This window comes from Polypterus senegalus, chromosome 3 (genome assembly GCF_016835505.1).
Source record: "Polypterus senegalus isolate Bchr_013 chromosome 3, ASM1683550v1, whole genome shotgun sequence".
Lineage (NCBI taxonomy): Eukaryota > Metazoa > Chordata > Cladistia > Polypteriformes > Polypteridae > Polypterus > Polypterus senegalus.
In genome coordinates, this window is record NC_053156.1 from 175,376,409 (window position 1) to 175,391,012 (window position 14,604).

Consider the following 14,604-nt stretch of genomic DNA (forward strand, 5'->3'; position numbering starts at 1 on the left):
AGCTCCCTAGGGCTGTGAAGCATCAGAGCTAACCACCATACCACTCACTTAAAAACAAACGGAACCTCCAAAGCTTGAATGGTATAATGAAAACAAAGCTGCTAGACCAATTTCAATCAGATTTGCTTCAAAAAAATGGGTGGGAACAGGAATAGATCCAGTAGTAGAAACATTAAAATAAAAAAACTGATGTATCAATTTGCCTTCTGTGAATTACTAACTTCATACTTCTGTTTGATATTCCAGTGATGAATTTTCAGTTATGATTTAAAACATTGCAGTGATTAGTTAGTTTACTCAAGTTCACTCATTGTTCATTTTTTCAGTAAAAGGTAAACAATTCTGCTAGTCTGATTATTGTAAAGTCTTTACATTTCTGGCACTTCCATCAGTATGAAGACACACATAAGCCATTGAGCTGGTGCAAGGGAGCAGGTTTTTGGCCAACCAAAATCTTAAGTACAAGAACATTCTTTGTCTTAACTGAATAAGAGATCTGACAATTACGTTTGCAAACTCATCCTAGAAAAAGTGCTACATACCTCACTGCTGAATATCTCTATGGTCACCTTTGAAGTACTCCACCCCCTTGGGAAGCTATGCACCAACGCCAGCGCCTAGTCCACTCTTCAAAGCAATTTTGGAACTCTTTTTCTGGAATGGCCATCAGAGCTGTCATGGTATTAAGCTTGATGTCCTGAATGTCATCAAAATGTCTTCCTTTCAATATTTCCTTTATCTTCGGGTAAAGAAAAAAGTCACTGGGGGCCAGATCAAGTGAGTAGGGAAGGTTTCCCAATACAGTTATTTGTTTATTGGCTAAAAACTCCATCACAAACAGTGCACTGTTGTGATGCAAGAGCCATGAGTTGTTGGTGAAAAGTTCAGGTCATTTTCATCTAATTTTTTCATGCAGCCTTTTCAGCCCTTCCAAAATGTAAACTTGCTTAACTGTTTGTCCAGTTGGTATACATTCATAATGAATATCAAAAAAGGTTAGTAACATCATTTTGACACTTGATTTGGACTGACTGAACTTTTTTGGTCATGGAGAATTGGCCGACTTCCATTGTGCACTTTGACGCTTTGTTTCAGGGTCACATTGATACGTCCATGTTTCATCATCAGTGGAAACACGTCCCAAACACTGTCTTGTCTCTCCAAAAGGTCCTGGCAAATTTCGCCTCTCCTTTGCTTTTCTTCATTGGTGAGCTCCTTTGGGACCATTTTTGCATACACTTTTCTCATGCCAAGATTTTCAGTTAAGATTTTCCTAACCATTTCTCTATCAATGTTTACTTGGTCTGCTGTGCTTCTCACAGTCAGACGACGATTTTCATACACAATTCAATGAATTTTTGCAATGTTTTTGTCAGTTCTGCTCATTAATGGCCACCCTGACCTCTCTTCATCAGTGATGCTTTCTTTCCCCTCAGAAAAATGTTTAATCCATTTGTACACTGCCATTTTCTTCACTGCATTATTTCCATAAAACATGGACTAACATGTCCCCGATTTAATTTCCATTCTTGCCAAGTTTAACAAGAAATTAAATGCTTGTTCCATTACAAGGTCTGACATTCTTGCGGTGGCATACAAGAAAATGCAACAACAATAATGAACGCCACTCAGCAACACAATCACAACTGTGAGACACTATTATACCAAGATTATAAAGCCTTACCGAGCTGTTTATACAGTGCTGCCAACGTAACTGCACAGTGGCAAGTTTGCAAACTGTCAGACCTCTGCCACTTCCTTGTGGCACCTTATTCTGGTCGATCAGAAACCTGTTGCTCTGGATGTATGGAGAGAAAATGAGCAATGCTGGATTGCCTTAATACACTACCCCTAAACCTCAATTTTTTTTAATTTCTTGATTTTGTATGCAAGGCACATGTATTATGATAAACACAATTTGGTACTGATGGAACAAAGATCACATGGTAGCAAAAGAAAGTTATTTTCATATATGCAATCCATGGCTCAGAATCTTAAGAAAATGAGCAACATGTCTACATCTTGAATAGATGCGTGCACTAAATGCTATGACTGTGAAGTTCCTAGAGAATTAAAAATCATTCTAAAGCAAAAAACAAGAAATGCTCCTTTAAAAAGAACTGCCCCCAGAAAAATCACTTCTTTGAAGGAAATACATAGTTTACACATCCAAGAACTAATTTTGTGTGGCACACACTATACTATTCAACAATATTAGATCAAGTGTTTTAGATGTGTTTCTCATATTATATATTTTATGTTTAAAATTAAAAAAAATATAGAAATGCTTTACTTTTACTGTAATAGGGTTCCCAACATTAAATGCTATAAAATAACTTTTTTCTTTTAATAAATTGAAAAAAGAATTTAATACTGTTTTGTAAAGCTTCTGAAAAAATGCTGAAAAATGTCCAGAATCAGCTTTGAATTCTTCTATAACTCTTTTCCAGTACTGTGATACTTAAAAACAAACAAAAAAAAATAAAAATAAGTAGCACATGAAAAATGACTTGTAAACACAAATAAGACTTTTCAAATGCAAATATACAATGTTTTTTAATTTAATTAAATAATGTATTGAAGATACCTTCAACTTTTTCTTAGACATTTTAAAACATTCTAAAACAAACTGCTTAGCCTTAAAACCTTAAAAGTTACATTACATTTGAAACTGTACAATATATCTACAGTCACTTTTTTTAATGAAAAATTTCAAAGGACATGTGCCAGTTTTTCATAATTTTGAATTTTCTATTGTTCTTCACCTGAAATTATGAAGATGAAATAAATTACAGATATACAAAAATCACAAAAATCAAATACAGCCACTAGGAACTGGGTTACTGTTCATCTTGAAGATTAAGATATTAAAATGTTATACTGTACTTTTATTAGCAAACAATGCATTTACAAAAATAAAGAAATATGCTCCAAGATAGTTAAACAAGCATTCAACATTTTCTTCTTAATTGTAGCAGACCAGTGCAAATATGCTGAATAGATTACACTAATGTAAATTAATTTTTTTATTTCATAAAGTCATCATTATTATACAGTGCCCACCTAACTAAGATAATGATTTTCTGTAGTACAATTGTTTTTACTCAATAGAAAACCTTGATTTAAGGGATTTTGCTAAACCAGTTACTCTAGAAATACTGTCCGTGAACATGATATTAAAATTATGTCATTGTTAAATATTCTATTTATAGTAATAACCATCCCCTGCAATGCATTTACAACATAAGGAGGTCATTCACGCCCCCTGCCCCTTATGTACAAATGGAGCACTGGCAGGTAAAGTAACTTAGTGAGAGTCACATAGTGTCTTTTAAAAGGTGGGAAGTAAAGCACTAACTTTGTGGTTTAAGGTCCAACACCTTATCCAGTTAGTCACAATACCTGCCACAGCACTGTAAAATAAACAAAATTTAAATAAATATCCATTACTTTAGGTCATATAATGAAACATTAAAATATAAAAAAAAAAGAGTACCAACCCTGTTGTCCTACAAATAGTAGACAGTCTAATATTTACAAATAACTGCACATATAGACAGTAAGTTTGTAATTTTATGTGTGTTTTAAAATTTACCATATGATAATTATATGTTACTAAAACAAAGATCAGTGGCATTGGAGAAAAAAAAGGAAATAAAACAGAAAAAGTTACAATGCAGCAATTTAGAACTTATTTTATTGCTTTTTGTGTTTTATTTATATATATATATATATATATATATATATATATATATATACACACACACACACACACATACTGTACATATATAAAAATTAGTGCTGGGCAACGATTAACATTTTCAATCACGATTCATCACATCAATTATATTAATATGCACAAAATTCAATAATGAACTCTAAAGTAGTGTATTGCATATATTTGGTTTGCAAACACTTTAAACAAAAGGTGCTTTTTAACAGCAGTATTCCCTTTACATAGTAGCAGTTAAAATATTTCTTGTAAATCTCAACTTTAAACATTAATGTAATCAAATCAAATATAAAACCAAATCTATTTGCCACTGCCAGGGTATTAATGTTTTATCTAGTTTGTTATAGAAAAACAAGTTACCCTCAGTCTAGAGCCACGATTACAACATTATAACAGGCACCTTCCAAGCAACAGCAAGTTAACATTTCTAAAGCCGTTTTCTTTTTTACCTGAACAGATACCAGCAGAAACATTTTCTTTTACCAGGGAGCAGTATAAACAGTCTATGTTTAGTGACAACTCTCTGAAGGCTAATATTGTTTTCCCCAAAAGACTTAGTTTTCTGAAATGCACACAAAGCAATGGTTTCACACATAAATCAACATAAAATGTCTGTTGCTGCCGTTTTACCTGCTGTTGGCGCCTGTTTGCAGCAGCAGCCGCCGGCTCAACGGCCAGCAGGAATGCACGGTGGACTGGCTGCCGGGCAGTCTTTGTAAGACAGGTGGGCAGGGGTGGCAGTTGCAGTGAGACGCAATATGGTTTGTACCTCCTGTCATCCTAAGTGTCTGTACTCCCAGGCATTGCCATAGGTGTATTAGCTACACGAACGTGTTCAGCACATCGACCAGCTGGGGACCGATCAGTTGATGCCTGTACCTCACTTTCGTTTTCGATCTATATTTCCAGATCACCTGCATCAAAATTGGAGTCCAACAAATCAGTGTCTGATTCAGCGATAATACAAAAAAACTTTTGCTTTGAGCATTCACTTTGGTATCTCTTCACATCCCATTTTAGAAGCAGTTTGCTCTTTGCTACTCATGTACGCACAGGGAATCGAGGTCAAATTAACAAAGCTAACTTTCCTTCTAGCAAAAGCGTATCGAAAAGCACTGTAACAAGAGGATCACTGATCTCCATCAATTGCTAGCAAGACTAAGGCTTTCAAAATAATAACAAAAACTGTGTTAACGCACAATAACTTGCCCAGCCCTAATATAAATATATATATAGAGAGCCCTAATATATACACACACACATATACATATATATATATATATATATACATATATATATATATATATATACACATATATATACATATATATACACATATATATACATATATATATATATACACATATGTACATATATACATACACACACACACACACACACACACACACACACACACTCCAACCACCCTTTTTACATATTTTATTAAGGGGAAAAAACAAAACCTCTCTTACATGATGTCATTATATTGGTGCCAAATTGTCAACAATTTAATTAAGAAGATTTATATGAAGATAACTTTAAAAAAACTGATACAATGTTATTTCAATTCATGGTAACCTTTAAAATACTGTAAAAAAAATGTACAGATATTTAAAGTCAGTTACTGTTGGTGTTGTTGGCTGAAAATGCATGAAGATTTCCCATCTGACTTAAGCCGCTCTGTATATGTGCAACATGGATCTCTACATTATTCTGGAAGCAACTAAAACGGTAAAAACATAAGGTAAATTCAGATCTGAATAAATATACATGCAATTCTTAAACAAAAAATAAAGTAGCATGTTAAATGAAAAACAGATGAAAATATCTCTATTAAACCTTATTTTTCCCAATCTACAGGATAGTTTGGACATTCAACATAATATATTGTTTGCAGCATTTTCATTACAGTAAGGCTGAAAGTGCGGCTAACATTAGTTGTTTACTCTGGATTATTATATTTTTTAAAAACACAACCTCATGCTCTAAAAGAAATACACATACAAATTAAACAAATTGTAAATCAGACTATCTTCAGGCAATGTCAAATAGAATGCTCAAGAAAGTCACAATGTCTTACTTTTGGTGAACAATATGAAGATATAAAAACATTTAAAGTAAACAAAGCAAGTATGGAGCTAATGTATAAGTGAATCAAGTACATTTTACTTTTTATAATTTAGTTTATTCCTTTAATTATGGAAAAGTGAATACCCTATTATCTGGACTATGGAAATAATCCACTAATATTTTCACTAACTGAACCATCTCATTTGAGTTTAGAGGTCCAAGGAGTCACAGCCTATCATTGATGTATTGTAGAAAAGGCAGGATTTTACTTGTTTGCTTAGCCAAAAACCCTTAGTCTGTCCCTTGGTGTGTCCCTTTTTGTGTGTGTACATTAATAAAATGACTAGATTCAGATATTGTTACAAGTTTAAAAAAAAAAAAAAAGGTGTGTTTTGATCATGTTTAAAACAAGCGAAATGTTGGTTAGGTTTTTCGAGATGTCTCTGCCTTGACTATGTTCAGCTGCTGTAGCGAGGTTTCTGAGGTTTCATTCTTCATTTGCTGCTGCCTCGCAGTTAGGAGACCTGGGTTCGCTTCCCGGGTCCTCCCTGCGTGGAGTTTGCATGTTCTCCCTGAGTCTGCATGGGTTTCCTCTGGGCGCTCCGGTTTCCTCCCACAGTCCAAAGACATGCAGGTTAGGTGGATTGGCGATTCTAAATTGGCCCTAGTGTGTGCTTGGTGTGTGGGTGTGTTTGTGTGTGTCCTGCGGTGGGTTGGCACCCTGCCCAGGATTGGTTCCTGCCTTGTGCCCTGTGTTGGCTGGGATTGGCTCCAGCAGACCCCCGTGACCCTGTGTTCGGATTCGCCGGGTTGGAAGATGGATGGATGTTACAGTACATGATCTAACTCTGTTACTGTATAAACAGAACACAGTTGATCAATTTGCAGATTTTTATGTAGTAAGAAAGACTTCATTGTGAAAAGTATCCTTAAGGCAAAATTAAAGGATTAAAAAAAAAAAATCTAAAAGTGGATTATCTTAAGTAACGTTATGTTCTTAACCCCCATGTTAAAATCATGGGAAAGAATCCTGAAAAAGATCATGGATGACCTTTAAAATACTGTTGACTTGCAACTAAAACCCCTTCTTGTAATTACTGCTAAGTGCACAGCAGTGAACAACATTGCAAGTTGCAAATGTTGACAGTGCATGCTTGCACAGATCCAAATGAAAATGCAAAACGGTCATTACTGGTGTAAAAAAAATATGACTACATGTTACAGGTAAAAGTGCCAAAGTGAATTCTCTGATGGGGGGGAAGGGAAAATAAAACACAGCTCAACCTAATCTCCGCCTTATTACAAGGGAACTATTTCAGTTGAGCTGTGATTCTGCAATCAAGGGATAACGTTTATCCTGTCATACCATTATGTCCAGGATTTCAAATGTGAGAACTTGCATGGTTTCAAAAACATTTGAGAAAAAAAGCTGAACATTAGGCTGCCTACTATTAAAGTGCAAGAGGGAACCACAAGCATACTCTAAAACCATTTTTATTTCAGGAAGCTATGAAGTAATGTATTTGTAAGCTTTATATTTATATATTAAAAAATAATAACAGGAAAAATAGAAGCAACACTGTCATTAAAATTGGATTTGAAGATACCTGTTTAACAGGCTAATTAAGTGTAGGAGGCACTTGCTGGCACCAGCATTTGAAAGCAAAAGCACTAAACCATAGACCTTGTATTTTATTGGGGGACACAATTTCACGAATCACTACAAAGCATGAAAAAAAGGCTGCTGCTTTAACAGTATATTCTTTACTCAACTAACTAAAAACATGAATAAAACACTCAACTGAGTTTTGTAGACTCCTGGTTTAACGTATCCATTTGTCTTAATACAAAGAATTAAAGGAAAAATACCATTAAATTATAAAGTAATGCTGACACACTTAACACCAACTATTAGGCATAGAAGCAAAACAAAATTTACCATAAGCTCTTTGAAGTCCAGCAAATCAACCTATTATATTTTAAACAATTACAACTTGTTTTTGCTTCACTGGATCTACTGGATTTATTTTCAGATTCTTACCTTATATTTGAACCATCTATTGAATTTTTGATGTCGTTCAATGTATCTGTTAATGATTTAAATTCAAACGAGTTCAAATCACCCCCTTCTGCAAGACACTGTAAAGATCACACATAAAATAAGGGAAAAAAATATGAAAAGTTATTTTTAATTAAGAAAACTAAAAGTCACAGTCTCCACTGAGGACTACTAAACTAGTACAAAACCCCACCTATAGTAGCTTATCAACAGAAAATAGTTTAGCTGAAAAACCCTGACACAGAACATGTGTGCATAATATTGGAAATGTTTGTGGTTATCTTGTGTAGTACTAAAAGCTAATAGAATGATGCCTGCAAAAGTGCTTAAGTCGGTGCAAATACCTAGTATGTCTAGTGACTGCATTTGATGGTTAATTTCATTCACATGTTTAAAATACAGTATAAAAATGTACAAGTAACAAAGCAAGTATATAACTGCTTAACATTGTACTAAATATGTACCTGTTAATGAATGCAAATTTTATGTTCATGGAAACTGTGCTTAACTAAAGCATATGTGATATGTTAACATAAGATCACATTATACATAATGAAAAAGCATGAAACAACTTTGCATTGTATTAGGCATGCACTTTTTAATGAATTCAAATTACACATTCATAAAAACTGGGTATAAATAAAACAATGTAAATACATCATATAAGGATCACATTATTCACAACGAATGAAAGTTTTTCAAATTTGGCATGAATACAGTACAAAATAATCTATTGCATGTACTACCTTATAAATACCATGTACTCCAACAATATCACAAAAATAAGAGCACATCTCATAAGGCATTACACCAGGGGATCTCAAACTTAATCCTGAGGACCCACTGTGGCTGCAGGTTTTTGTTCCAACCAGCCTCTGTTTTTAACTGGACTCCTGGGCTAATTAAGTGAACTCTGATTTCCCAGATTCTGTGTTTTGGGAACAATACAGAAATTAGAAAATGACATTTGGCAAAAAATAAATAAAAAATGTACTAAGCAGTTATATGGGAAAAATGTTTTTTTTTTTTTTTTCCTTTAATAATATTTTCATCTTGATTTTTATTCTGCTTTTCCCAGGTGTCCTAATTCTTTAATTAATCCATTATTTACTAATTAGTGCATCGGACGCTAAAGTAGTTGCAGTATTTCATGATTCGGTGTTTTGCCTGAGTGTCTGCTCTGCTTGTTTTTAATTGTCATTATTACGATACAACAGAGGGAGTAAATTGCACAGAGAAAGGGCAAACAATGAAATGAACAAAAGAAAGTTTTGCATTTAAATCTATAGCAAAAATAGAAATATTTCTAAATCTCTTATGAATGTAAAATCATGCTGTTGCACTTTTCTGAATGTAGAAAACAGAAAAAATGGCAGCTTATAAAATGAGATCAGTGTTATCAGTTGTTATCACTGATTATGAATCTAGTTGAAACAAAAACTTGAAGCTACAGTGGGCCCCCAGGAGTCGGAGAACCCCTGCATTATACAGAGTTATGTTACAGAGTTAATTTTGGTCTGTGGTGACATTCTTGAATTCTATTTCCATAATTAATAAGGGTTTTTCTTATCTGGTAAAAACAGATTTTTATGGGAATTTGTGCCCATAGGGATACAAGTTCAAGTTTTCCTTTACTCCCAAAAAAAGGATAGTAACAACTTGCAATATACAATAGAACTGAATCCCAAACAAACAATATGTTCAGTAATCTTGATGTGTAGTTAATGTGTACATTTAAATTAACCAGATTTTAATTTATGGAAGACTTTAGGTATCTTGACCTTCAGATATCTGTATATTGATAAAGTGTTTGCACTTTTTGATCAACTCTACTGTAAATACAGAATTCTCACCAAATGTATTTCTATGTACAAGTCAGAAACTTATTGAGAATTAGAGAAGTTAGGCAGATTCTCTCTTACTATTTTCAAGTAGAATTGAGGTGAAGAATGCAGTGTAGTGCAGGCTTTGTTAAGTTGTGTATTTTGGGAATGTCCAAAAACCATTGAAGCAATGATATTTAGATTTACATCAGATCATGTAACAATGTATATTAATCTTAAATCCTCTTACAACAATTTTTGAAATAATAATGGAAGGGATTAAACTGTCTAGCCATAAACTCATTAATATACTGTAATAAAATGGCCTTTTTGGGTGCACTCTCTAAACCCCTGGAGGTAATAACGATGGCTAGGATGAAAGTAAAACTTAATGCTGTTGTGAACAATGCTACACATTCTTTCTCTGACACACTAACACCGAGTACCTTTAGCCAATGAATTATTCAGCAGAAGTGTGTCAAGCAACACTACTGGTCTCATTTATACCAATGGCAATACAACAGCATAATGCCTCACACTGTGACCGTTTTCTTTTTTAAGATTTCTTCCTTTTTAGTCATTATCTTTATATACAATACGCTACCGTGGCTGTACGTTTGTCTGTCCAGTATTTTAAATCACCTGTAGCTCGCAAACCGTTTGACCTGTTCACCTGAAATTTGGTACACATATACTACGTGACATCTGCTATCTGCTTTTAGGGTGATGATTTACCTCCAAGATTATTCCTCTTTTTATTTTATTGTAGAATCAACTCTCAGCAGCGACCGTTCTCATCCCTACCACCTTTGCCGTCACTTCCCCACCTTTTCATATCTTAAATTATTCTTGAGGCAGATTGAAGACTTAAGCGCCAGCTTAAGTGAAAAATTAAAGAAAACCCACTAAGTAATTGCAACACAAAACACTGACTTAATCAGTTTTAATGCGAAAAGATGACGATGAAAGAGAAGAAGCAGGTTTCTAGGGTGGAGGAAAAAAAGAGCTGCTCAAGAAGCAGCAAGCGTATTAACCTCTGAGCAAATGAATGCTAAACGTACAGAGAAAGAGTATGAAATCTATGAACACCCAAGTCAAGTGTATTATTCACTGCACGGTATCATGCAGTGCGTCATTACTGGTAGTGTATAATTGAGAGGTATTTGTTGTTTGTCATAATTGTAATTAAATTATTGCGTTTCTGTATTGAAAAAAAAAAGAAAAACACCACACTGCCCCTTGATTGTTCATTCTTTCTATCTAATTAGCTTGCCATATTGGGCAAGGATGGCGATTTAGCAATAATTGCATTAATCAGTCTTAACTTTCTGATTTACTGGTTTGTCTGCACTTTTCAGTGGGCTGATTTTTCATCTTTTATTTATAGTAATGTGTGTGCAGTTTTGCCCTCCTGATCATAAAAGACAACAGCTTTGAATATATTAAGCTTACAGAAACTGACTAAGGAACACTAGGTTGAATGGTCTGCTCTTGTCACCATTAGAGAATACAGTATCTGGGAAAACCATAATATTGTATAAAATGCTATTAATTACACCTTTTTAATACTGAAAAAGCTGTAGCTTGTTCATACAGAATCACCACAATAGAATGAAAATTTGCAATTCTTTTCAATGCTATAAAGTTTTTCATACAAAAGCACAAAATAACTAATGAGATACTTTTGATAATCTGGCCAAATAAAGCAATCTTCTCAATTTTTGTGGCAGCAAACTTTTCTGAACAACAGTTTCCTTGAATACATTGATTCTGACATGGATTTTTGGTAAAAGCTATTATTTTATCTTCACTGGATAATGCGTGTACTATTTTGTTGTTCTAAAATAAGTTTAAATGCTGACATTAGAAATTTTTTCAAGCTGTACAATTTATTAATAATAGATAAATTATTTGGGAGATGCAATAATCAAAGGCCATTAAGTATGTACATATATATTTGAATATTCAGTAATCTGTGTTTTAACTACTGTAAATGAGTATACCACTTTGAGCGTATAAGTAAAAGTGTGGTATAGTAAAGACTAGCAAAATACCCGCGCTTCGCAGCGGAGAAGTAGTGTGTTAAAGAAGTAATGAAAAAGAAAAGGAAACATTCTGAAAATAACGTAACATGATTGTCAATGTAATTGTTTTGTCACTGTTGTGAGTGATGAGTGTTGCTGAGCAACTGTTGCTGGGGGTGCCAGAATCCATGAAAGAAGAAAAATGAAAAACATTATTTGTACAAAGTCTTAATTTATTTATCCATTCCTAAATAATTAAATGGGCAGGCTATTTCGTATCAGTGCAATACGCTGTTTGTTAAAACGTATGACTCCCGCTCGTACGATATTTCATAATATCCACGCAGACTTGCACGTATCTGTTCAAGTTCTATTTAAATTTTAAAATGAAAGGAATTTTTATTTAGTTGACAGAAATATCTTTGGTAGGAATGTAAGTTAAATGTAGGCATCATTGCATACATTTTTCTTCACCATACAAATGTAAAGAGTAAATTCGCCTTACATTCCAACCAAAGATATTTGTGTCGACTAAATCAGGGGTGTCAAACTCAATTGCACAGGGGGCCAAAATCCAAACCACAATTTAGGTCGTGGGCCGAACAGGATAAACATTTATTGAACACACTAAACTAAACTTTTTAAAACTTTAAAAACTTAACTTTTTTGAACATAAATATGAATAAAAACAGACAGGAATATTATTCCGGAATAAATCAACTCAAACCTTAAATAACTTATATTTTGCTCTCCATAAAAATATATCCTGTCAAAATTATACAAATTCAAATATGAACATGCTGCATAACAAAACCTGGAAATCTAAATAAAATTTGTTCTTTTAAGCAATAACAAATCAACTCATTCAGTTGTCTTTGCTCATATGTCATTTTATCAGAGCTGGACGCCTGGCATCTTTTTATGGCAACAAGTTCGTTTATGTTTGGTGTGAGGTTCTGTGTTGTGTAGATTCTCAGGATGGACTGCAGGTGCTCATCAGTGAGGCGACTCCTGTGTGCTGTTTTCTTAGTCTTCATCACTGAGAAGAGCTTCTCACAAAGATATGTGCTACCAAACATGCACAAGGTTCGAGCCGCATGTAGAAGGGGCTGGAGCATTTCTGTGGGAATGGAGCGAATAAACTGTGCGGGCCGTGCAGTATCGTATTTTGCCTTCAGTGTGCCATTACACTGCAGCTCAATCCCCTCCATCTGAATCTGCACAGGTGCAGTTTCCACATCGACGGCAAATGGGTTGCGAAACAACCCCAAATTCTTTCTTTTGTTCTTCAAAGTCACCAAAGCGCAGTGTGAACTCAGTGTGCAGTGCGCTCAGTTTATCAGCAAAGTACGTATTTGGGAACACCGTTGTGCCGACTTGGTTCAACATTACTTGGGAACAGGGAAAGTGGGGCAAGTTGCACTGGTGCATTTGTGTCTCCCATAAAAGAAGCTTCACTTGAAATCACTTTGTGATTTTGCACGGGTAAAAACGTCTGCTGAAGTGTCAGATTCTTCTTTAACTCTTCTGCTTTCTGTATCTTCTGCATTGCATTCAGGTCTTTCAGGTGATCCTGATGTTTTGTCTCATAGTGCCGTCTTAGATTACATTCTGTAATTACAGCCACATTAGCTCCACAAATGAGACACACGGGCTTACCGGCAATGTCAGTAAACATATACTCAGCCTCCCATCAGTTTTTAAACGTTCTATTTTCAGAATCAACTTTCCTCTTCGGCATCGTGTGGGCTAGCTTCGCAATAACTTGTAGCATCATAAGCTAGACTTAATTAATGCAGTAAGTGTTCGGCAAGGCAGCTGAAGCGCTGCGTTATGGGATCTGTAGTTTATTGTGTTACCAGCACTTCATATCCCCGGGCCATTAGTAACAATAATACAGTATATAAAATGATCTTGCATACATACACATATATATACATACACATATACACATATATATACATATATACATACACATATATATATATATATATAATACATATATATATATATATATATATATATATATACACATATATATATATATATATATATATATATATATATACATATATATATATATATATATATATATATATATATATATATATATATATATATATATATATATATATATATACATATATATATATATATATATATATATATATACATATATATATATATATATATATATATATATACATACATATACACACACACACACACACATATACACATATACACATATATATACATACATATATATATACATTTTAATGCGTATATTCCAACTCCAAGCTGTATTAACTTGAATGCTTATTGGATTTAAGCACGTCAGGTGATGTGTATTTGTGTAATGAGGGAGGGTGTGGCCTAAGGAGATCAACACCCTATATCAAGGTGTGCAGAATTATTAGGCAGCTAGTTTTCCTCAGGCAAAATGGGCCAAAATAGAGATTTAACTGACTCTGAAAAGTCAAAAATTGTAAAAAGTCTTTCAGAGGGATGCAGCACTTTTGGAATTGCTAAGATATTGGTGTGTGATCACAGAACCATCAAACATTTTGTTGCAAATAGTCAACAGGGTCGCAAGAAACATGTTGAGAACAAAAGACGCAAATTAGCTGCTAAAGATTTGAGAAGAATCAAACGTGAAGCTACCAGGAACCCATTATCCTCCAGTACTTTCATATTCCAGAGCTGCAACCTACCTGGAGTGCCCAGAAGAACAAGGTGTCCAGTGCTCAAAGACATGGCCAAGGTAAGGAGGGCTGAAACCCAACCACCACTTAACAAGAAACATAAGTTGAAGTGTCAAAACTGGGCCAAGAAATATCTGAAGACAGATTTTTTTCAAAGGTTTTATGGACCGATGAGATGAGAGTGACTCTT

At 34.2% G+C, this 14,604-nt stretch overlaps 1 protein-coding gene across 2 annotated transcripts in view; it reads right to left on the reverse strand.

Moving 5' to 3' along the window:
• Positions 1-2,740: 2,740 nt before the first annotated feature.
• lin9 (lin-9 DREAM MuvB core complex component) overlaps positions 2,741-14,604 on the reverse strand; it is a 268,691-nt gene continuing 256,827 nt past the window's right edge. Inside the window, exons 14-16 of one of the 2 annotated variants that reach the window (XM_039748225.1) lie at positions 7,845-7,942; positions 5,359-5,456; positions 2,741-3,413 (exon numbers count right to left, since the gene is read on the reverse strand). In XM_039748225.1, the coding sequence (XP_039604159.1) occupies positions 3,394-3,413; positions 5,359-5,456; positions 7,845-7,942 (216 nt within the window). In that variant the 3' untranslated portion in view covers positions 2,741-3,393. Of the gene's footprint in view, positions 3,414-5,133; positions 5,457-7,844; positions 7,943-14,604 lie in introns of those variants that run through there. The other variant, XM_039748226.1, reaches the window with a different exon arrangement.